Source organism: Lolium rigidum, chromosome 1, assembly GCF_022539505.1.
Source record: "Lolium rigidum isolate FL_2022 chromosome 1, APGP_CSIRO_Lrig_0.1, whole genome shotgun sequence".
NCBI classification, from domain to species: Eukaryota; Viridiplantae; Streptophyta; class Magnoliopsida; order Poales; family Poaceae; genus Lolium; species Lolium rigidum.
The window spans coordinates 326747952-326770487 of record NC_061508.1 but is presented as its reverse complement, the minus strand read 5'-3'; the positions used below and the strand labels follow the sequence as shown (position 1 = coordinate 326770487).

The 22536-nt window shown below is 42.2% G+C and overlaps 1 protein-coding gene and 1 long non-coding RNA gene across 11 annotated transcripts; both read right to left on the bottom strand.

The window, feature by feature from the left end:
* Positions 1-6682: 6682 nt before the first annotated feature.
* On the bottom strand, positions 6683-18151 carry LOC124699304. 10 transcript variants are annotated; one of them, XR_007001351.1, is made up of 9 exons: positions 18082-18151; positions 16965-17521; positions 16589-16778; positions 14951-15016; positions 14138-14316; positions 9891-9946; positions 8783-8879; positions 7827-8029; positions 6683-7076 (listed from the first exon to the last, which is right to left on the bottom strand). XR_007001351.1 is itself a non-coding variant. In XM_047231629.1 (5 exons), the coding sequence occupies exons 2-5, from the start codon at positions 9292-9294 to the stop codon at positions 7037-7039; spliced, it is 306 nt and encodes a 101-aa protein (XP_047087585.1). In that variant the 5' UTR covers positions 9295-9374; positions 10736-10899; the 3' UTR covers positions 6683-7036. The 10 variants fall into 10 exon arrangements, 2 of the variants coding, with proteins under 2 accessions (XP_047087585.1, XP_047087591.1); XR_007001353.1 differs by having other exon boundaries at positions 7827-7958; XR_007001356.1 differs by having other exon boundaries at positions 7827-7948.
* Positions 18152-18170: 19 nt separating this feature from the next.
* Positions 18171-18927, bottom strand: LOC124699297. Its single transcript, XR_007001348.1, has 3 exons — positions 18813-18927; positions 18587-18723; positions 18171-18214 (listed from the first exon to the last, which is right to left on the bottom strand). It is a non-coding gene; the product is annotated as an uncharacterized LOC124699297 (long non-coding RNA).
* Between the last annotated feature and the right edge of the window lie 3609 nt (positions 18928-22536).

Sequence of the window (22536 nt, the reverse complement as noted above, 5' to 3'; positions counted from 1 at the left end):
ACGTGCATACATTGTGGGAGAGTTTTCTCTATATATATTGGTTCTACTCACATCCCTTGCATTTGTTGTAGTTGTGTGAGTAGAGCCGGTTTTGATATGGGCTAGTAGCTTTGTGTTACTTGACCATATCAAATACAACCTCTTGTATACAACTTATTCTCGGATAAGTTGCGTACTTGTTTCTAATATTCATTATATAAACCCTCTTATTGTGATTGTCATCAATTACCAAAATGGGGGAGATTGTAAGGGCACATTGCCCCTATGTGTGGTTTTGGTAATTAATGACAACCCCTATGGACTAATGTTTTCATTGAGTTTATATGAAGGAATATTCCATAGGTACTTCTTGTATTCCATGTGTTGGATTCAAGTATGGATGCCATGAAGATAAAGATACACCTTGTGTATTGGCATCAAGATCATCGATTTGAAGATCTATATGTGATATGATCAAGAAGAAGAAATGAAGAAGGAGTTCCTATGTGGAACTCAATATTAGACATGCTCTATCTTATGTGATAAGTGATGTCTACGGGTGCTTCTATTCTTGTAGACAGTGTTGGGCCTCCAAGAGCAGAGGTTTGTAGAACAGCAGCAAGTTTCCCTTAAGTGGATCACCCAAGGTTTATCGAACTCAGGGAGGAAGAGGTCAAAGATATCCCTCTCATGCAACCCTGCAACCACAAAGCAAGAAGTCTCTTGTGTCCCCAACACACCTAATAGGTGCACTAGTTCGACGAAGAGATAGTGAAATACAGGTGGTATGAATAAGTATAAGCATTAGCAACGGCACCAGAAAAAGTGCTTTGCCCAGGATCGGCGTGTGGTTGATGGTGGTAATATTGCGGGAAGTACAGATGCGATAAAACAAGAAACAAGCAGCGATAGCGATATTTAGGAACAAGGCCTAGGGATCATACTTTCACTAGTGGACACTCTCAACATTGATCACATAACAGAATAAATAGATAAATGCTAGACTCTACACTCTCTTGTTGGATGATGAACACCACTAACCGTGTAGGATTACACGAACCCTCAATGCCGGAGTTAACAAGCTCCACAATATTCGATGTTCATGTTTAAATAACCTTAGAGTGCATGACAGATCAACATAACCAAACCAAGTACTAACATAGCATGCACACTGTCACCTTCACGCTACGAAAGGAGGCATAGATCACATCAATACCATCATAGCAATAGTTAACTTCATAATCTACAAGAGATCACAATCATAGCCTACGCCAAGTACTACACGATGCACACACTCGTCACCATTACACCGTGCAGGAGGAATAAACTACTTTAATAACATCACTAGAGTAGCACACGGATAAATTGTGATACAAAACACATTGCAATCATAAAGGGATATAAATAAGCACTTCACTATGCCATTCATAACAGTGAATAAGTATTCTCGTGAAATATAGCCTAAGAGACCCACACGGTGCACACACTGTCACCTTTACACACGTGGGACAAGGAGTCTCCGGAGATCACATAAGTAAAACCCACTTGACTAGCATAATGACATCTAGATTACAAGCATCATCATATGAATCTCAATCATGTAAGGCAGCTCATGAGATTATTGTATTGAAGTACATAGGAGAGAGATGAACCACATAGCTACCGGTACAGCCCCGAGCCTCGATGGAGAACTACTCCCTCCTCATGGGAGACAGCAGCGTTGATGAAGATGGCGGTGGTGTCGATGGAGGAGCCTTCCGGGCGCACTTCCCCGTCCCGGCGGCGTGCCTAAAAAGAGACTCCTGTCCCCCAGATCTTGGCTTCGCGATGGCGGCGGCTCTGGAAGATTTTCTCTGGTTTCGTCAATCGTCATAGGGTTTTCGCGACGGAGACCTTAAGTAGGCGGAAGGGCGGCCTCGGAGGGGGCCTGGTGAGCCCACACACTAGGGGGGCGCGGCCCCCCACCCCTCTGGCCGCGCCAGGGTGTTGTGTGGGGCCCCCAGGGCTTCCCTCTGGCGGCTCTCGGGTGTTCTGGAAGCTCCCGGGGATTCTAAGATGCTGGGCGTTGATTTCGTCCAATTCCGAGAATATTTCCTTACTAGGATTTCTGGAACCAAAAACAGCAGAAAACAACAACTGGCCCTTCGGCATCTCGTCAATAGGTTAGTTCCGGAAAACGCATAAATATGACATAAAGTATGCATAAAACATGTAGATATCATCAATAATGTGGCATGGAACATAAGAAATTATCGATACGTCGGAGACGTATCGCATCCCCAAGCTTAGTACTGCTCGTCCCGAGCGGTAAACGATAACAAAGATAATTTCTGGAGTGACATGCCATCATAACCTTGATCATACTATTGTAAGCATATGTAATGAATGCAGCGATCAAAACAATGGTAATGACATGAGTAAACAAATGAATCATAAAGCAAAGACTTTTCATGAATAGTACTCTCAAGACAAGCATCAATAAGTCTTGCATAAGAGTTAACTCATAAAGCAATAAATCAAAGTAAAGGTATTGAAGCAACACAAAGGAAGATTAAGTTTCAGCGGTTGCTTTCAACTTATAACATGTATATCTCGTGGATATTGTCAATGTAAAGTAATATAACAAGTGCAATATGCAAGTATGTAGGAATCAATGCACAGTTCCCTGCCGCGCTCCAACGCGACGCCCTATCCCTGCCGCGCTCCTCTGCTCTGCACGGGAAAAACCATGAAAGTCATCTTTCCATTTTGGAAACAAGAATCGCACGCCATGGATCGACTCATATGAGAAAAGGCAATGAAACCAAAGAACGAAACAGATCGTGACAACAAAAGGGGCATGTTCACTTACCTGGTGTGCTGGATCGTGAGATGAGCTCGCCGCCGGCTGGATCGACGCCGCTCCATGGTGCTCGACGACGAGGACGGAGCAGGTGATCTGATGAACCAACAGGACAGAGTGTCTCCTCTCCTCTCCTCGACGAGTAAAGAGTCAAAGTCTAAGTCACACGCGACGCACGCGTATGACACACCCCTTCCGGTATTTGTAGGAAGGAGGCAGCGTCGAGTTTTCATTCGAATATCGGCGCCAATTTTTCAAGTTAGCACCTACATTTTCGTGGCCAGCGCCCCTTCCTTTGTTGGGTGTCTCTCATCTTCATTCGTTTTATTACTTGATTGACACAGAGAATGAACAGCAAAGATGGATGCTATGTACCACGGATCGCTGATATGGCATATGTTTCCCGTCAATCAACCTAATTAACGGAATGCATATGGGGCGGCTCACTTCCTATTCCCCGGGATACACATAACTGGTGCCCACTAATCTCTCCACAATCCCTGCATACATATCTGCGTTGATTCTCCACCTATATAGGAGGTTACGCCATGCATGGTCATACATCGTTTTTGCAAATCAGCTCATAAATGATATTCCTTATACTTCCTCTAATTTGCTAGATCAATCAATCCATTTCGTGCTTAGGATTCGCCTCGATCAGCTCCAGCTTGACAAATTATGCAAAAAGCACTAGCAAGCAGGTCTCAGATCTGCACAAAATATAATTTATTTCTGTTCCATTAGGCAATGTATTGAGTTTTTCTTCTAACCTCGAATTTCGTTGACCAAAAATTTTAAATTTTTCCAGGCGACGCACGCGTATGACACACCACTACCCGTATTTATAGGCGCGAGGCAGCATTTTTCTTTAGAATCTGGGCGCCAGCTTTTCAACTCAGCAGCTAAATTTTCATCCATAGCGGTAGCGCCCCTTGCTTCGGTGGGTCTGTATCCTCTCCGTTCGTTTTTTTTGCTTGACATGACACAGAGAATAGACGGCAAAGATGGGTGCTACCACGGATTGATGACATGGCATATGTTTCCCATCAATCGATCCAATTAACCCATTGCATGCGGAGGATTCACTTCCTATTCTTCCGGATACATAATGGTCGCCCCCTAATCTCTCCACAATCCTTAAATACTAGCTCGACTCGACTCGACGAGTAAAGAGTCAAAGTCTGGGTGCTACCTCGGATTGATGACATGCATGGCATATGTTTCCCATCAATCAATCCAATTAGCCCACCGCGGGATGGCTCACTTCCTATTCTTTCTGGCCCTGGATACATAATTTTCGCCTCTAATTCTCCACAGTCCGTGAATACTAGCTGACTTGACTTTCCACAAAAACAGGCAGACCACAATTGCGCCGTGCATACTGCATACTGGCCGTGAAATCCATGCATATGCATGGTGCAATCAGCTCATAGATGATTTTCCTGTCTTCTTCTAATTTGTGAGATCAGTCGATCAATTTGGTGTTTAGGATTGGCCTAGTGCATGACAAATGCCACAAAGCCAAGTCAAATGTAAAATGGGCAGAACTGCAGAAGCTTCATACATAACAAATGCTAACTAGCTAGCAGGTCTCGACTCTGAACGAAATCTAATTTATTTCTGTTTCATTACGCAGTATTGAGTTTTAGTTCGAATCTCAAATTTAGGTGGGAGGTAGCGTTTTTCTTTCGAATCTAGGCGCCAGTTTTTCAACTTAGCAGCTAAATTTCCGTCTGTAGCGCCCCTTGATTCGGTGGGTCTGTATCCTCTCCATTTGTTTTGTTGCTTGACACAGAGATTAGATGGCAAAGATGGGTGCTACCACGGATTGATGACATGCATATGTTTCAGGTCAATCAATCCAATTAACCCACCATGGGAAGGCTCATGTCCTATTCTTTCTGGTTCTTCTGGATACATATATTTCGCCTCTAATCTCTCCACATTCCCTGAATACTAGCTGGCTTGACTTTCCACAAAAACAACAGGTTACGGTTGTGTTATGCATGCTGCATAGTGCATAATGGCCGTGAAATCCATGCATATGCATGCTGCAAATCAGCTCATAAATGATATTCCTTACTCCCTCTAATTTGCTGGATCAATCAATTCATTAGGTGCTTAGGATTTGTCTCGATCAGCTCGTGTTTGACAAATGACGCAAAAAGAAGACAAATGTAAAATAAAGCTAAAGCTTCATACACAACAAACGCTAGCAAGCAGATCTCAGAATGGACGGCAAAGATGGGTGCTACCACGGATTGATAAAAGGGCATAACTGTCACCTCTGACCCACCGCGGGACGGCTCACTTCCTATTATTCTGGATACATAATTGCCACCTCTAATCTCTCCACAATCCTAGGAAAACTAGATGGGTTGATTTTCCACCTAAATAGCAGGATATAGTTGCGCCATGCATGCTCATAAGTCACGTATGCACAATGGTCGTGAAATCCATGTATAGACCAGCTGCAATCAGCTTATAAATGATTTTCCTTCCTCTAATTTCCTAGTAGATCAATCCACCGATTTGGTTCTTAGGATTAGCCTTAATCAGCTCATGCTTGACAAATGCTGCAAAGCGAGTCAAATGTAAAAAACTGGAGCCGAAACTTCATACACAACAAGTGCTAGCAAGCAGGTCTCAACTCTGGACGAAATCTAATTTATTTCCATTCCATTAGGCAGTATTGAGTTTCTTCTAACCTTTAACTTTATTGAGCAAATATTTCAATTTTTCCAGAAACTAATTTGAGTAGTCAAGTTTCTTTTTTTGCACCCGGTAACAACTGGTGTCAAGCGAGCGCATGCATGGTCATAACCGCTCCTCCAACTAATTATGGAAGGAGCTCCCCGTTAACGATAGATTTGTTATGTATTCCAACCGAGTCTCCACCATGGTTTGTTGTCCTTCCAATGGCAGGTAACTTGCTAGAATAGTGCGACTAGATTTGTTTTCAAAAGCAATGAATCAGCTTCCGGTCCAAGCAAATTGCCACTTCGGTACCATGGCCAATGAAGAGAATTTACCCTTTGATTCAATTGTCGTTTCGATCCCATGGCCAATGAAGAAGCATGTGTTTCAACCAAAGAGTTATGGATCAATTATGTTTATATTGATTCATTGATTGGTACACCAATAGTTGCTCAATATCATGTACAGCTAAGGACGGAGATGCGCAAATATACACATGTACACTTCTGATAAACATTTGATAATTTGTAAATATGATAGTTGGCCTAGAATTATCCAAGATAATAATGAAAAAAAACTCACACAAACAGGTGAAGTTTTGTTCATATCCATAATCAATCCGACACAATAGACCTACCTCTCCTCTTCCTTGTCCTCGTTCTCTCCCAATATCGGCAAGTACATTGAGGCATGTACTCTTTTTTTCCACTTATTTACTTACAAAACTTTTTTTTGTACAAAAAGACAATCAAGTTCTAGCTTTTGTTAACACAGATCATCTCGCTAAAGCATTGGTGAAAGCAATATGAAACAAAAATTTATCAATTACCATGCTATATAGAGATGTGCCATCATAACCCAGCAGGCATGGCACAGTCAATCCAGGACTAGTACAAAATGATCATGCCCAGGTCAGTTCATTAACCTTGGACCTGAACAAACACAACACGTGCATATCCTCATCAGTTATATCTTAGCTTAGCTAGCTACATCCATGTTGAAAGCTCAGGTACAATATAATCAAGGAAGCTAGCTCTTTCCTTGTTCTCAATGGCCCAAGCATTGCTTCGTATATAGCTGAATTTTCCGCAACCTTTTTACAGTAAGTTGTCCACTTATGTGATGTCAAACATTCAGTCAGCTCGATCTAAACAAATAGAAACACGTAAACTGATGGCACAAGATCAAACAATAAATCCTGAGAAGCTATTACAAAAATCCTTTCCAACCTGAAACCTCCAAGCTAGCACAATAGCCCTCTTGGCCAAAGTTCAAAATACAGACGTAGCTGAAATATTACAGGAACTGTAACAACGTCCAATTGATCACAACAAAACAAGAACCGGAACTGTCACTTCAGTCCACTCCAAAGACACATGTAGATCAACAACTGGCAGCAATTCAAACGATCAACAATAGTAAGCTCCTCTAGCATCTATCCGTCACCATTGTCGGAACAAGAGTCGCCACCGTCCACAAACTGCTGCTCCTCTCCAGCCAACTTGGTCCATCAGCATCTTACCAGGCAGCAACCTCCTTAGTCATCACAGCATCAACACTGTACACAAGCCCCACCGAGAGTCACAGGTCAATGTCTGCAACAAACTAGCAAAAAAAAGAAATTATGAAGTAGGCAAATTGCTAGTTCAATATGTGTAGATATAGAAGCCACTAATACTGGATTGAACCAAGGATAGGCTAAATCTGCATTTATCTCGGCACTTTCTGTACTCTAGCCACTCGTCATTCTTTCCATTCGAGTCGGATCAACTTATACTTGCTCTATCTCCTAATGGTGACTGTACACAAAACAACAAAGATGGAACACTCAGTTGGAGAAGCTAGAATCATCCATACGCAACCAATAGCGAAACTGTAGGGTATGCGCGATAACACATACGCAAGGTTGTCTTCGAAATGACAACAAGAGACAAGAGATATAACCAAACTATGCTTTGTATTAAAATAGCAGCAAAGTTAAGTTATAAACTTATGGTCCTAAATTAGCAGAATAGGTGAGACCTTAGCAAATACATCAAAGCTGCTAACCATATAATGAAACAAAGGCAGGTGTAGCAAGGTCCATTTCTATCAAGAATCACTAGTAAACACCTACCAACCAATGATTTTAGTTGTCCATGGCAAGACATAACCATAAACCACAACGAAAAGAAACAATAGAAAGGTTTCACACCCTCGCAACCCCTTTCTGATTTAGGCAAGGAATTTTCTGCCATGCAACAGACCAATGTATCTCACCGACAATATTAGTATCTTGCATCTCAAGAAGAAAACCTCAAGAAATTACCTTGTCTCCTGGCTCGTCTTGGTTCTTGGGGGATCGGAGACCTCAACGTCAGTGGCGCCTTGGTTCTTTGCAGACCTCAACCTTGTGTCAAATTTTTGGACAACACTGCTACTACTCCCTAACTTCTCACAACTTGTAAAATGTTAATAGAATACAATCAGCCTTAGAATTGAAGGGTTTCCCAGAGCAATGCAAGAGAATAGCTACAAAATAAGATACAAACAAGACATTCTTCTCTGTAATATTTTTTCAGCTAATAATTAAATTTGTGGTAAACTAGGAACAAAATGTGCAGGTACAGGAATCACGACATTATATTGCACACAAACATCTCCTAATAATAAGCTGTAACATAAAGCGTGTGAAAGACAGAACTGGGCCACTACATAAACAACTAAGTACATCTTGCACAGGCAACAGTGAGCAATGAACCATTTTTCAGACTAGATTTTAAGGTTGGCTTGGACATGAGACAGCCAATTGCACCGTCCATTTTTCAGACTAGATTTTAAGGTTGGCTTGCCCAGGTTCTAGCAATGCTGCAAGCAGCTTAAACTACTAAATCCAAGCTGTAGCTGATACACTAGACTTAATACTATAATATAATATTCCAGTAATTTGCACTAACATGGTTTTATAGATAGAAGATGATTTTATATATATCCAACAGAACAAAACGAAGTGGACATTTTTAAGTATCAGCAAGACGAAAGTTGATGGACTATGCGTGGATAACAGTATTCTCGTGTAGCAAGAAGATAAAAAATTAAGTGAGCTCATAAATTTCATGTGGAGTCTATCAAGTACACTATGGATTTTATACTGGATAAGTTGTACACATCAAACATGACCTAGGTTTACTTGAAATTGAACCACACGGATTTTGGCAATCGCCAGCAAGAAGTAAAAGGAGGCCTCACAAGGCGGTGTGGGGAAGCCATGGGTCGGCGACGTACCAGTCCAGGTGGAGTCGCGGGTCGGTGGCGACATACCAGTCCAGGTGTGAGGTGAGGGAGGCCATGGCTCCCTCCTGGCAAGCTCTATTCTCCCTTGCTGCTCTCCGTAGGATGGATAAATATAACGACCCAATGTAAGATTGTGGACAAAGATGAGAAGACAAGCACATTAAGAATGAGTTCCTCCCAAATAATAGCTTCCAAACAGAACAAACCACTAGTAATATCATCACTGACTTGTTCTTGTAGTTTGTTTTATTAAGATATATATTGAATCAAGTTTGATCTAATGGTTAATATTTTCATGGCAATGTGTTTTAACAGATCTGGATTAGAACGCATAATGGAACTTTTAGAACAACCAACATGAAGAAAATATGTAATGTCATTCTCTTCAGCATTGCAACACCACAAGTACTAAGCGTACACTTCTCAACTTGCACCGACTTGAAACTCCAAATAACCAAATGAGTACCTTCCTCAAAGGCCAAACCACTCCTGCTGAGTGTCATCACTGCCTATTTCTTGTTTAGCCCCTCCAATATACAAGAGAATGCCGCCAAGGTGTTGCAGCTCTGATCTTGAGATAATCCTGTATTAAGAGAAGCAACCACGTAAAATATGATGCAACAAAAGTTCCACTAACTGACACAAATAGTGATAAATATCCATAAGGGATTCTAAAACAGCTCAGGGTACACACACGAATAATCTCAATGAGCAGAAGTACAAACTTTAAATATCATTTCAGTGTTGGAGCACATCTATCTTCTTACACGATTATGATTACAAAGTTCACCAATTACAATCAATTATCCTTATCATAATGTTAAGGAAGGAAGTGGCAGGCATCATGCAAAAACCATGCATAACAAGTCAAAATTGCTAACAAAAATCAGAGATGATGTACTTAAGCAACCCATCAGCATGTAATATGCATACCAATCTAATTAACAAAAGTTGTACACAAAACAAATAATAAGTCCACAACTACTGACCAGAAATATCATGATATGTTTCACAATACCTCGTAGCCCAACAACTGACAGAAATATCAAGAATGTGCAACAGTGGGCTGTGAAAATCAATGAGTGTAATGTAAATACACCTGGAAAGCTTAAAGCAAGGCCAGTGCAAAAGCTAGCGCAATTCTAGCGTTGACAACTGCCAAAGGAACGTGTCAGTTCACACTGCATATTTAAGAGTGTAATAATTGGACAGTGGTAAAGCCGATCTGGTTCTTTCCTGGAGACCATCGCTTTGATTTTTCCAAGTGAAATAAAGTACTGAAGCAGTCTATGATGCAATAAGAAAGTTCAATTCCTATGACATATGCTACATATCTAATTTGACACAGAGAGTGTGGACTGGCCAAATGTTTACCATGACCTGTGTCCTATTCCAAGAAGGGGGTTGTGACTACTAGAGCTGTTCACGCACTTTCGTTTCTTTTCTCCAAAATGAGGTAAGATCATTATTTTTCCATGTGAACAATTATCTTTGCATGCGACTCTTCATTCATAACCCAACAACCAAAACACTTGAACCAAGTATGCATTGAAAGCAATTTGTATTGATTCAATCAGAACATGGATTATCCTCATCCATCACAGAACGCTTCTAATGGTGAACTTATAAATAGAACCAGCACGCAGCACATTTTGGATGACCGCAAACATAGTATGTACACTACAATCAAGAATTCAGGATACAAGCAAGCACACACTCGAGAGCAAACAGACCTTAATTCTTACCATCACAAAAAATGTGCCACAATCATTTTTTGGTGCCATAACCAAATCTTTGTAACCAGTACCAGTAAACCTGACCAGTAGGTCATATGCTCAATAGCCAGAACAAAGTATACTGATAGCTGTAATGAAACTTCCCAGCGTCATCACAGAGCAATCACAGAGAACATAGGTGAGAAACAAGGGGAACTCGAGGACTCACCGAACACACCGAGCGATGTAACAAGGCCCACCATTGCCACGTGTGCGGCAATTACGCACCAGCAGGAGCCCAAGTGATAGTCGAGGTAGTTGAAGTCGTGGGGCGGCCAGGCCTACCACCTCGTGTGAGGCGAGGGAAGCTGCCCAGCACCACCACCACCACCACCACCACCAGAGCCGGACAGCCGGATCCGGCTGCTATGGTGACCTTCGGGCCAGATCCAACGCCACTTAACCCCTGCTGCCCAGCAAATTCAAAAATGATGTCGATAAGCTACAAAACTTGTAAGTTACAAATGTTACTAGCATCATATAGTGACAGAGAAGAATTAGGATCAACTAGACTTCATCTCATGCATAACTCAATGTTTAGAGTTGCCACTGAGAACTGCATGACAATTAAGTATAATGATTGCATGATTTCAAATAAAGTAAAACTGCCATTAGAAAACATATGCCAACTGTCAAGTATTTTTGCACCGCGGTACATGAACATCAGTACTGTGACGCTAACCATTCTCTTACCCAATGCGAGTGTTGTCCGCCATGACCTCATGGTCACCAGATCTTGCCATCAGGTTTCTTCACTAGGTTACAACTCCAACTATAGGGATACCACCGCCCATTCTGCGAGGCATACCACTTCCCAGTCCTCCAGCGAAGCCATGCATTCCACCACGCATGCCTCATGGGAAGCCCCTGGAGGCATCTCCTGATGAGCGGCTTGAAAATTGCACCTTCTAGGCCTTCTCTAATCAAATTATTGAAGAAGCACACGACATGAATCCAGGCCATGGAAAATAGTATGCTAGGAAAGCTCCTACAAGGAGTGGGAATTTGAGTACCAGAATCACCTTTCCATCGGCACACCGACAAACCAGTCAGGCTCAAAATTATTTCTTCCGTCTACAGCAGCCTTTCAAGCTTCCTGTGGGGTGCTCTACATTCTTCAGTGTATTCGGCTCCACCTGCAAGATCACCAACATCGCAACATATAAGCATTAACTTACATGCATATAGATTTAACATAGCTAATGAAGCAATGATCCACCTTCTATGAAAACCGAAATGAAAGATAGGCATACAACCAGAATAAAGCAACCAAGATAAAGCTAAATCATGTCCATAATAATGCCAGATCAGCCATAAATAATGAAACCTAGCCACGCATCAATACTGGGATAACAATGCTAAATGTCAAAAGTTATAATACAAAAGGGCACCAAACAGCCAGCCAAGCACATTATATAAATAACCTATTCCATTATCTAAAAACAGCAAGATAACATAAATCACCATACATAATATGAACGCAGTAAACTGCTTGACAGAGAGTACACGTGGCTAAACATGGTGATTAGTTAATTAGTTCTAGGAAAAGATTTCTTTGCATGCGACTCTTCATTCATTACCCAGCAACTAAAACACTTGAATCAAGCATGCATCAAAAGAAATATGTATTGATTGAACCAAAACAGGGATCAGCCTCATCCATCACAGAGCGCCTATACCGGTGAACTTATAAACAGAACCTGTAGCAAATTTTGTATACATAACAATATGTAAACTACAATCAGTATACAAGCTAATACACACTCGAGATCAAGCATACACTAATTCTTAGCATCGCACAAGAATGTGCTACAACAACACTTCTTAGTGCCATGACCAAATCCTTTTAACCAGTGCCACTAAACATAACCAGTAGGTCATGTGCTACAGCTGTAATGATACTTCCTAGCGCCTCACAGAGCATGTAGAAGAGAAACAAGGGAAACCCAAGGACTCCCATAAAATACCCGAGGAAATTTAGGAGGAAAAGTAGCAGTTTAACTAAGAAAATATTAAATTTGAACTACAAACTTTTGACATGACCTTTATCATTGTTTGGACATTTACATCACACATCAAATATTTGTCAGAGATTTCAATGTATAATTCAATCTATCACAGGTTTAAATAAAAAGAAAGACAAGCTAAAGATTGGTGGCATCTCTAGCTACCATGCTTATTCACAAAAAGAGATGCAACTGGACTTGAGCGTGAAGCAACACACCACGCAGCGTCACAACAAACACACTCAACCATCCATGACACCACATCTCTTCATCAAGAAACAAAATCAGCTCAAATAAAAAAGAATACGTTCGGCTGGCAAGATCTTGCTCCACTTCTCCTCTCCCTTGCTGCCTATATGAGTGTGAGCCTAAAGCAACACAACAGTATAACACACACAGGTAGACAGCTATTAACTATGTTAAAGCACAGCATAAGTAACAGCAACCTCAAACTTCCACAACATGCTGCAACACCAGACAAAGAACAAAAGCAACAAAAAAGCATATTCAGCTTGCCGGCTGGATCCGACTCCCTGCCTCGTTCAGGCACCACCAGTTCCCAATTTCTCATGTACAATATCACGGCATAAGTTCCCAGTCACAACACCCAGTCATTCTAATTTTATTTATAAGTAAAGTCTCGAGGCCAGTCTATTAAATAAAAAAAGTTGTATATAAAAAATGAGTGCTATCTTATTCAAGTACAAGCTGAAAGCAATGGCTGGACACAGGAGAAGTTTTATATTGCTGAACATTTTGTTGTTTTAAGTGTCTATTTATTGCTGCAATTAAAGCTGCAGCTAGAAATGAACATGACTAGAATCCTACATAAAATTAGATCCAGGCAAGAAGAAACTGGACAACAACATGGATAACTAAATAAATGGAAAACATAGTGTGAAACCATGCACGTAGATCCATTAGCTGCAATCAGGAACCAAATGTTCTATTTGCCAATCTACTAGTGTTTGCACGTGGTAAGACAATGAAACAGAGCAGACTAGATCAGAACATGATCATCTTCTCTAAACCAATTAGTGGATATGAAACGACATAGTATCCCTTTTAGACTGATGCCATAACTCAAAAATAAAGTAGGCATTTTGTGATGTATGCGATAGTCAGACTGACTACACTAAAGATAAAACTGATCGTTCTGAATTAATAATATGATGGAAGTAAGCATGGACTATCAAATTAGCATCATATGTGGTTTATTACTTTGCTGTTTAACAGAGATATGAGTTATACCAATTCAAAGCTAGCTCACGTAGCAAAATAGCTACAACAGCAGATAACCAAAGAAATGATTAACAAAATAGTGTAAGAAAATACAAATAGCAGTATAGCTAATCAATAAGTTGAACACTAATTACCTTCACAATTTTGGCTATTTTTAGGACAACCAGATGACACAACAAACAATAAATGTGCGTAAAACACAACAACTCATGAGACATTCACATATACGATTCAACTCCAGCACAAGTTTAATCAAACAAATGAAAGAAAAGAACAAACATCACAAAGGAAACAAGATTACTGCTTCTGGTTTAGAATGGTACCTATAAATGATGTAGACTATTGAATATTGCAACCGAAACAACATTACATAGACCCTTGCACAACAGCAGCATAAGCACCACCGAGGACCAAAGCAGCTAGAGGCACACGTAGTCGGCCCGGGAGGGACTTCAGTGAATCGGGTGGAGCTACTCGGGAGGCCGAGCCATGTCAACCTACCCTGCAGGAGATAAACAAATTTATAAGACACAAGTCTTCATCATGACAAAAACAACAATACATGCCAATATCATCACCACAACTCACAATAAATAGTGACACACTTTACAAACAACTGACAGAAACACCAATATTAGTTCAAGGAACAAAGCCGGATAGTATATTCTCAAAGAGGGAAATGACCAAACAAATGACACTTGGTAAGTGGCCGAAACTATTAAACAAAAGAGTAGGTAAAATAGTTAGTGACAAGACAATGTAACTAGACTGCCGATTTCTTCAAACTTCGGAAATGAGGTCGGTGAGAACAAGGAACCTTCAATACTCGATTCAAATATACAACATGGTATTGAGTACAGTGCTGGCGCCTCTTTATCATCAAGAGAGGGACCAGTAAAATCTAACACAACCTAACCCAATTTACACAAGATTAGAAGGTGCTTGTCTGTATGATTGTGCATGGAAATAAGAGCTATGTTGAAACAAAATAAATAACATTCAACCAATATCCAGCAAATGCAGTCAAATACACCTAGTGTATATACTCAACCAGACCACCTAGTGTATATACTCAAGCAGACCAAGTCAATAACCGGCAGGCATTATATCCATAACCACTAAAGTTGGAAGCCCACCTAATAAGCCTGGGACCAATGTAGTCAGAGGCCTCCGTAGCCAGTCGGCGAGGGACTTCGGCTGAGCTGCAACCAGATGTAGAAGCAACTTTGTAAAAACGAGTCTACAATAATCCTTACTTGATAATGACAGTAAAACAGCAAATGCATGACAATATCATCACCACGGCTCAACAAGAAACAATGACACACTTCACAGACAACAACAGATAGGATCATGAATACTAGTTCAACCAACAAGGTTGAATGGTATATTATCAAAGAGGAAGAGGCCAAAACTATTATGCAAAAGAGTTGGTAATTAATAAATATTAAGAGGTGCTGATAAGGTAATCTAATTAGATTGCAGATACAAGTTACATGACTCCACCCTCGACATCTTCAGACTTAAGGAATGAGGTCAGTGAGAACAAGGAATCTTGCAATACTCGATTTGAATCAACCAACCATAGTACTGAATATAGTGCTAAATGCCCCTCTTTATCGTCAATAGAGGGACCATTAAATCTTGCACAACCTAACCCAATTTACACAAGATTAAATTGTGCTTCTGTTTTTGGTGTGACCAAAAACCAATGACACGATGGTGCAAACAAATGAATGTTATGTTGAAACAACATCATGGACAGTGTCCAACTCAGGCTAGCATAGATAAGATAAACTAGAACATAACATCATTGAGATATAGCAAGAATTAACCATCCATATCATGTCATTGAACTTATGCGATTACTGGGTATTAGTACATATAAACTGGCACCTAATAAACTAATAAAATAATATAGATATGGTAAATTACTATCCAGGAACAAGAGGAATGACCAATAACCAGCAGCTACTGGCAAATACACCTAGTTTATATACTCAACCAGACAAAGACAAAGCTAACGGAAGCACGGCATTATATTCACAACCTCTAAAGCCAGAAGCTCACCTAATACGCCTAACTAGTCTAATTTACCACATCAATCAACACTGAATCATAACAAGCATAAGTGCATGTCTAACACGAGATCATGATTAATAGAAGAAAACAATCATGGAATCGATGATCTTGAACATGATATAAATTGTGCCAATCACTAGAAGCCTCCATGCATGAAAATACAGAACTTTCTATACATGGACCCTCCCAACACCTAAAATATCAATTCCGCAAAGGACAACACAAATTTTAAAACAATGACATCTTAAAACCCAGTAGGAAATATAGCATATTATATTTGAAAATCATACTTGGAATACAAGTCATCCTAAAAAAGAAAGCTCAACCACAAGTCCATTTTATTGCAAGTAGGCAAGTAAATCCATCTTTATTAGATTTAAATAAACGCCGGAGCTAAAGCTCCCACATTCCCTACATATCCTCCGAAAATGAAGTATATCACATCCTAGCTAAGCTTGCACAAGAGCAAACTCATACAGCAGATAAGCATTTCGCCAATTAAAATCTTAACCATCACCAATGGCAAGTAAATTCTAACTATGCAAAGTAAATACGAAGTGGCGTTAGATGCTAAACAACCAAACACAAAAAAAATACAAGAAAGGAGAGATGACACCTTGTTACCACAAGCATAATGAGCCGATAACCGAAAATATGATATTTTGATTAATAGCCATGCAGTAGGTTTTCACCTTCACTTGGCTTGAACCCGATTGTTGTATGAAGTGCCACGACATGATGAGGTCTTGACAAAGACCTCGTAGTATATCCCAAGCCACTAGAGTACCTCCCCGTGACTCTTGCTCGAGGACAGCAACACTAGAGGCGAAGGTCTCAATCTTGAGCTGCACGGCCCCAAAGAAGATGTCACCCACGGAGTACCTGCGGAACAGGAAAAAGAACATGAGTTGGAAAAACTCGAATCAAGAAAATCGGCGGTGCATTTATTTTTTTTCCCTACATTTGTACAACTAAATTTGTCCTACATCTTCTACACGAGAACAGAAAGTCAGTCCAATTGTCAGTGCATCTTAACAGAGGAAGAAAATTGATGGGCAAGATGCGGACCTGAGTTGATGTTATCCTGCGGTAGTTGTCGAAGAGGTAGGCAAGCTCCAAGTAGTGGGTAGTACTCCAATGTCACCAAGAGAACAAAAAACGTGATTGCATCAGTATATGCATATTGTGAAAAAACTTGTACGGAATATCACTGCAAAATGAACTTTAAGTTTCCTCAACAGTTCTCCAATAGCCAATAATGAGCCACGAATGCAATGAACAGAAGCATAATCCTGAACTAAACATCATGTAGGATGTATGATTTGAAAAGCGAAGGAAAATTATAGAAAATGCAAAGAAGAAAACATGTAACTCATGGAGACCAGGTGTCTAACCTAAATCACCAACAGAACATTCCAGTACCAGAAAAAAACCTCTTGTTCCTAAACAAATGGACGACTAAGCCATGTTGCCAGAAACAGGGCATGGACTCATTTGCCGAAATAGGAAGCCACAGCTCGATCGAAGGGGAACCTGAGGAATCACCTGAGATAATTGTCGCCGGTGCCGAGATAGCACCGCCACGGCATGTCCTCGTACAGCTCCAATTCCTCTTCCCTTAATGCCTGCATATAGCAAGATACTTGGATTTAAGAAAACAAATTTAACAATTGAGGTTTTCAAGTTTTCATATACAACCGTAGCTGGTTCTGAAGTTGAAAAGCTTTCAATATTTGACAAATGAGGTTCTCGATGATTATAGTTACATAATTATTACAAGACATATGTAGAGGATAAAATAGGTCTCCAATTCTGAAATTTCACTACGAAATGAAATTCTAAAGAGACAATTTCAAAGCATGGGATGTGCTCAATATAAGGCAAGCCATAAGCTGGTCCTAAAACCTCCAGCGGAACCAGACAATATTGGTAGCCTAAATTCACTCAAAAGAGGAGAAAAAGAAATTAAATGCAAGCCAATTATAAGTTTCATATTAAACTGAATAAATACTATGACATTACGTGAGTTTGTGCATACAACCATGTAAATATCAAGCAATTTTTCTTAAACTCGCCGTGGCAATTTTGTCATAATAAAACTCAATGCAAATGGCCCAATCATAAAATCAATAGTGAATAGTACACCATATCAGAAAAGAAGTTAGCCAGATAATTAACTTCTTACCAAGCCATCTCAGCCATCTCAGAATTGTTGAGGCCAAGTTGTTGCTGAGACAGTAATCCTGGTATAGCTACTAGCATACTGGGCTCAAACCAATCAACGGAATATGAGGTCCACTTGGATGCTGGGCTCCAAACTGCATGAATGTATGAAGGATAACAGTTACTAGCATTAGTTAGGTTGATATAAAATTTGTGTTCGATTAAGAAGACAGTAAGAGTAGATATAGAAAATCTGATACACAATGAATAACCACGAGCATCTGTTTCAGCATACAAAACAAGTCTCAGATAAAGCAGAGACGTTTTCCATATATACAAGACCAATCTGGGAGCAGTACCACTGTCAACGGCAATACGGGTTGTACGACCAGCAGCAGGAGTAGTGCTGAGCGATCCGTGGCTATGGAGCACACTTGTTTGGCGAGCCGTGGACTACATCCTAACATTTGGGAGGAAACTACCTAGCAGATATGTGTTCTCTTTATCGAAAAAAAAGAAGCTCATACGTGTTCTTGGATTGCAGATTGGTCAGCATGTTGCCATCTCGATTGTCTTGACTGCTTGTCATACATGAACCCCTTGAACGCGTCGCTGATCTCTGCAGCTCACTGACGAACTATAATTGGCGGCTCCAAGGATGTTACTGCAGTGAAAAAAAAAAGATTTTTTACACTGGCGTCAGCGTCATGAAAGATGGATTCGGTTTAGGGTGCGGATATAGAGAGGGGTTACCGGCGAGATGGTCGGAGGAGACGACGACGCCCAGAAATTGCTGCGGCGGAATGTAGCCTCGTTGAGGGGATCGCTGGGGAAGGAGGGCACTGGATGTCCCGTGCAGATCAAGGCCTTCATCGGCCACCACGCGCGCGGACGCAGGCAGGCGAGCTCGACGGGGCGCCGCGCGTCGCAGTACCGAACGAGGTGGTTCGATCTTCTGGTGAAATCTGTCCATGGTCGGGTCGGTGACCTTGGAGGTGGCCTCTCGGATGCAGCGACGCCGTGACTGGTGAATCGTCTGGCAAAGCCGAACCGGAGGCGCGCAGGACCGAGCGGCGCAGGGGGCGTCGTCCTCAACGCCGGCCGGCAGCTGAGTCCAGGAATGGATGCTGCGTCGTGGGTGGAGCCATCCGGGGGTGATTAGACGGAGCTGCGGCGGAGGGGACAGCGAGGCTGGGGAACGGCGGCGATGGGCTGGCGGCGGCGCAGATGGTGGGTTGGCTTTCAGAAGAATGAGGAAGATGTGTTTGTGCGGGGCGTTGAGTTGAGTTTGGGCGAGAAAAACGTGATTCACGCGATGGAGTAAATCCGGTTTAATTACCCTACTAAACTTGCCTTCTATATTTCAGGCATCCAATCAGGGTAGAATTACCGGACAGTTAATGAAAAAATTCGGCAATATCCAAATATCGAGTCCACAAAAGAAGGTATATTTAGTCTTTACACTCTGGTCACACCGCTTTAGGAAGGCGGAATCAAGGGTACACGCTCCCTTGGTGAAAGCTTCACAAAAAAAAAAAGGGATTAGTTGAACGCATGCACAATATTTTGCAATACATCGCCTTTATTAGTACTAATTTGCATAACCTTTTTATTTTTCTTCCAACGCATATTCCACGTGGCTACTCAATGCATCAACTGTTTTGTTTTTCCGTCCCCATTTCTTTGGTTTATCATCCTATACATGAACAAGTACATCGACTTGCCGCGGAATCAGACATTCTACAACCCCAAACTTTGTGCACTCATCGGAGGTCGATGGTGACCGTATATGGCGGGGCACGACAAATGATACTACATATTGTTGTATGCATGCAATATGTCGATGCCCTCGTCGGTGGCATTGTGAGCTAGCCTAGGAAGCGCGGCCTGATTATCGTGGTTGTCATTGGGAGAACGATCAACCTAGTATGTATATATTATGCCACGAGACGAGCACGGCTGTGTGACCTGCCAACAAGTCCTCGGCCGAACAACCCGACACTTAGCTATGTTTCTTGGTTATTCGATCTCTTCCTGTGGTTGTGCATGAAAAATCTCTTTTGGCTTACAATCATCATCAAGCTTACATTTGTTGCATCCTCTTTGGAACAAACATGTACACGATCGCACCCTCCTCCATCACTGGCACAAGACACCAAATCGGCTAAACTAGCTCAACACCTACACTCCGAGTCCACCCGAGACCAAAATGAGCTTATAGGAGACTCGGACTACTACAGAAAGATCATATCTCTCGAACGCTTCCTTGATGTCGTGATCCAACAAACTATAAAAAGCTTGTACCATATGTGTTGCCCAACCCTTCTTCGGCCAATGGCATTAGATGATAGACGCCCATGCAACACGAGTACACATAAAAACCCACCAATGGCACAACTTCAGACTCGGGGTCTCGCCTATAGCCGGGCCACAACACGGCCAGTCGGACCATCGAAAGACTAGGCAGGAGGTAGCGATAGAGGCAGGTGGGGGTGTTGACACCAAATATGATCGCATGTCATCCGATGATCAGGGTGGTGGCATGTCGGACTGGTAAAAAGGCATCTTTGGGGAGGTGACACAAATATATATAATCACATGTTGTCTAATGATCAGGGCAGTGGCATTTTGGCATGGGCAGGAGGCAGCGACAGAGGAAGGTGGGGGTGTTGACACCAAATATGATAACATGTCTTCTAATGATAAGGGCATTGTCATATCGGCCTAGGCAAGAAGCAGTGACGGAGACAGGTGGGGGCGTTGACACCAAATGTGATCACATGTCGTCTGATGATCAAGGTGCTGGCATGTCGGACTGGGTAGAAGGCAGCGACGGAGGCGGGTGAGAGCATTGACACCAAATATGATCACATGTCGGCTGATTATCACGGTGGTGGCATGTCGGATTGGGTAGAAAGGCAGCGGTGGATGTGGGTGGGGGCGTTGACACAAAATATCATCACATGATGTAGGATGATCAGGGCGCTGGCATGTCGGACTGGGAGAAGGTGGCCACGAAGGCAGATCGAGCGTTGACACCAAATATGATCACATGTCGTCTGATGATCAGAGCGGTAACATGTCGAACAGGGTAGAAGGCAGCGATGGAGGCTTGTGGGGGCGTTGACACCAAATATGATCACATGTCGTCTGATGATCAGAGCGGTAGCATGTCGAACAGGGTAGAAGGCAGCGATGGAGGCTTGTGGGGGCGTTGACACCAAATATGATCACATGTCGTCTGATGATCAGGGTGGTGTCATGTAGGACTGGGTAGAAGGCGACGACGATGGAGGCATGTGGGGGCATTGACACCAAATATGATCACATGTCATTTGATGATTAGGGTGGTGGCATGCCAGACTTGGTAGAAGGCAGCGACGGAGGCGGGTGCGGGCATTGACACCAAATACAATAATATGACCATCTGATGATCAGGGCGGTAGCATGTTGAACTCGGTACAAGGCAGCGATGTAAGCAAATGGGGGCGTTGTCACCAAATATGATCACATGTCGTATGATGATCAGGGTGGTGGCATGTCGGACTGGCTAGAAGGCAGCGACCAAGGCAGGTGGGGGCATTGACACCAAATAAGATCACATGCCGTCCGATTATACGGGTGGTGGCATGTCGGATTGGGTAGAAAGGCAACAGTGGAGGCGGGTGGGGGCGCTGACACCAAATATGACGACATGATGTATGATGATCATGGCGCTGACATGTCGGACTAGGGAGAAGGTAGCGACGAAGGTGGATGGGGTCGTTGACACCAAATATGACCACATGTCGTCTGTTGATCAGGGGGGTAGCATGTCGAACAAGGTAGAAGGCAGCGACAGAGGCATGTGGGGGCGTTGAAACCAAATATGATCACATGTCGTCTAATGATCAGGGCGATGTCATGCCAGACTGGGTAGAAGGCAACAACGAAGGAGGCATGTGGGGGCATTGACACCAAATATGATCACATATCGTCTGATGATTAGGGTGGTGGCATGCTAGACTGGGTAGAAGGCAACAACAGAGGCGGGTGCGGGCATTGACACCAAATATGATAACATGCCCAACCGATGATCAAGGCGGTAGCATGTTGAACTCAGTAGAAGGCAACGATGTAAGCAGATGGAGGCGTTGACATCAAATATAATCACATGTCTTCTAATGATAGGGGCGGTGGCATGTCGGACTAGGTAGAAGGCAGCAACCAAGGCAGATGGGGGCATTGACATGTCGTCCGGTGATCAAGGTTATGCCATGCTAGACTAGGAAGAAGATAACGGCGAAGGAAGGTGGGCCGTTGACACCAAATATGATCACATGTCGTCTGATGATTAAGGCGGTGGGATGCCTGACAGTGTAGAAGGTAGTAACAGAGGTGGGTTGGGCCGTTGACACCAAATATATATGATCACAATTCACATGTCGTCTTATGATCAGAGCAGTAGCATGTTGAACTGGGTAGAAGGAAGCGATGG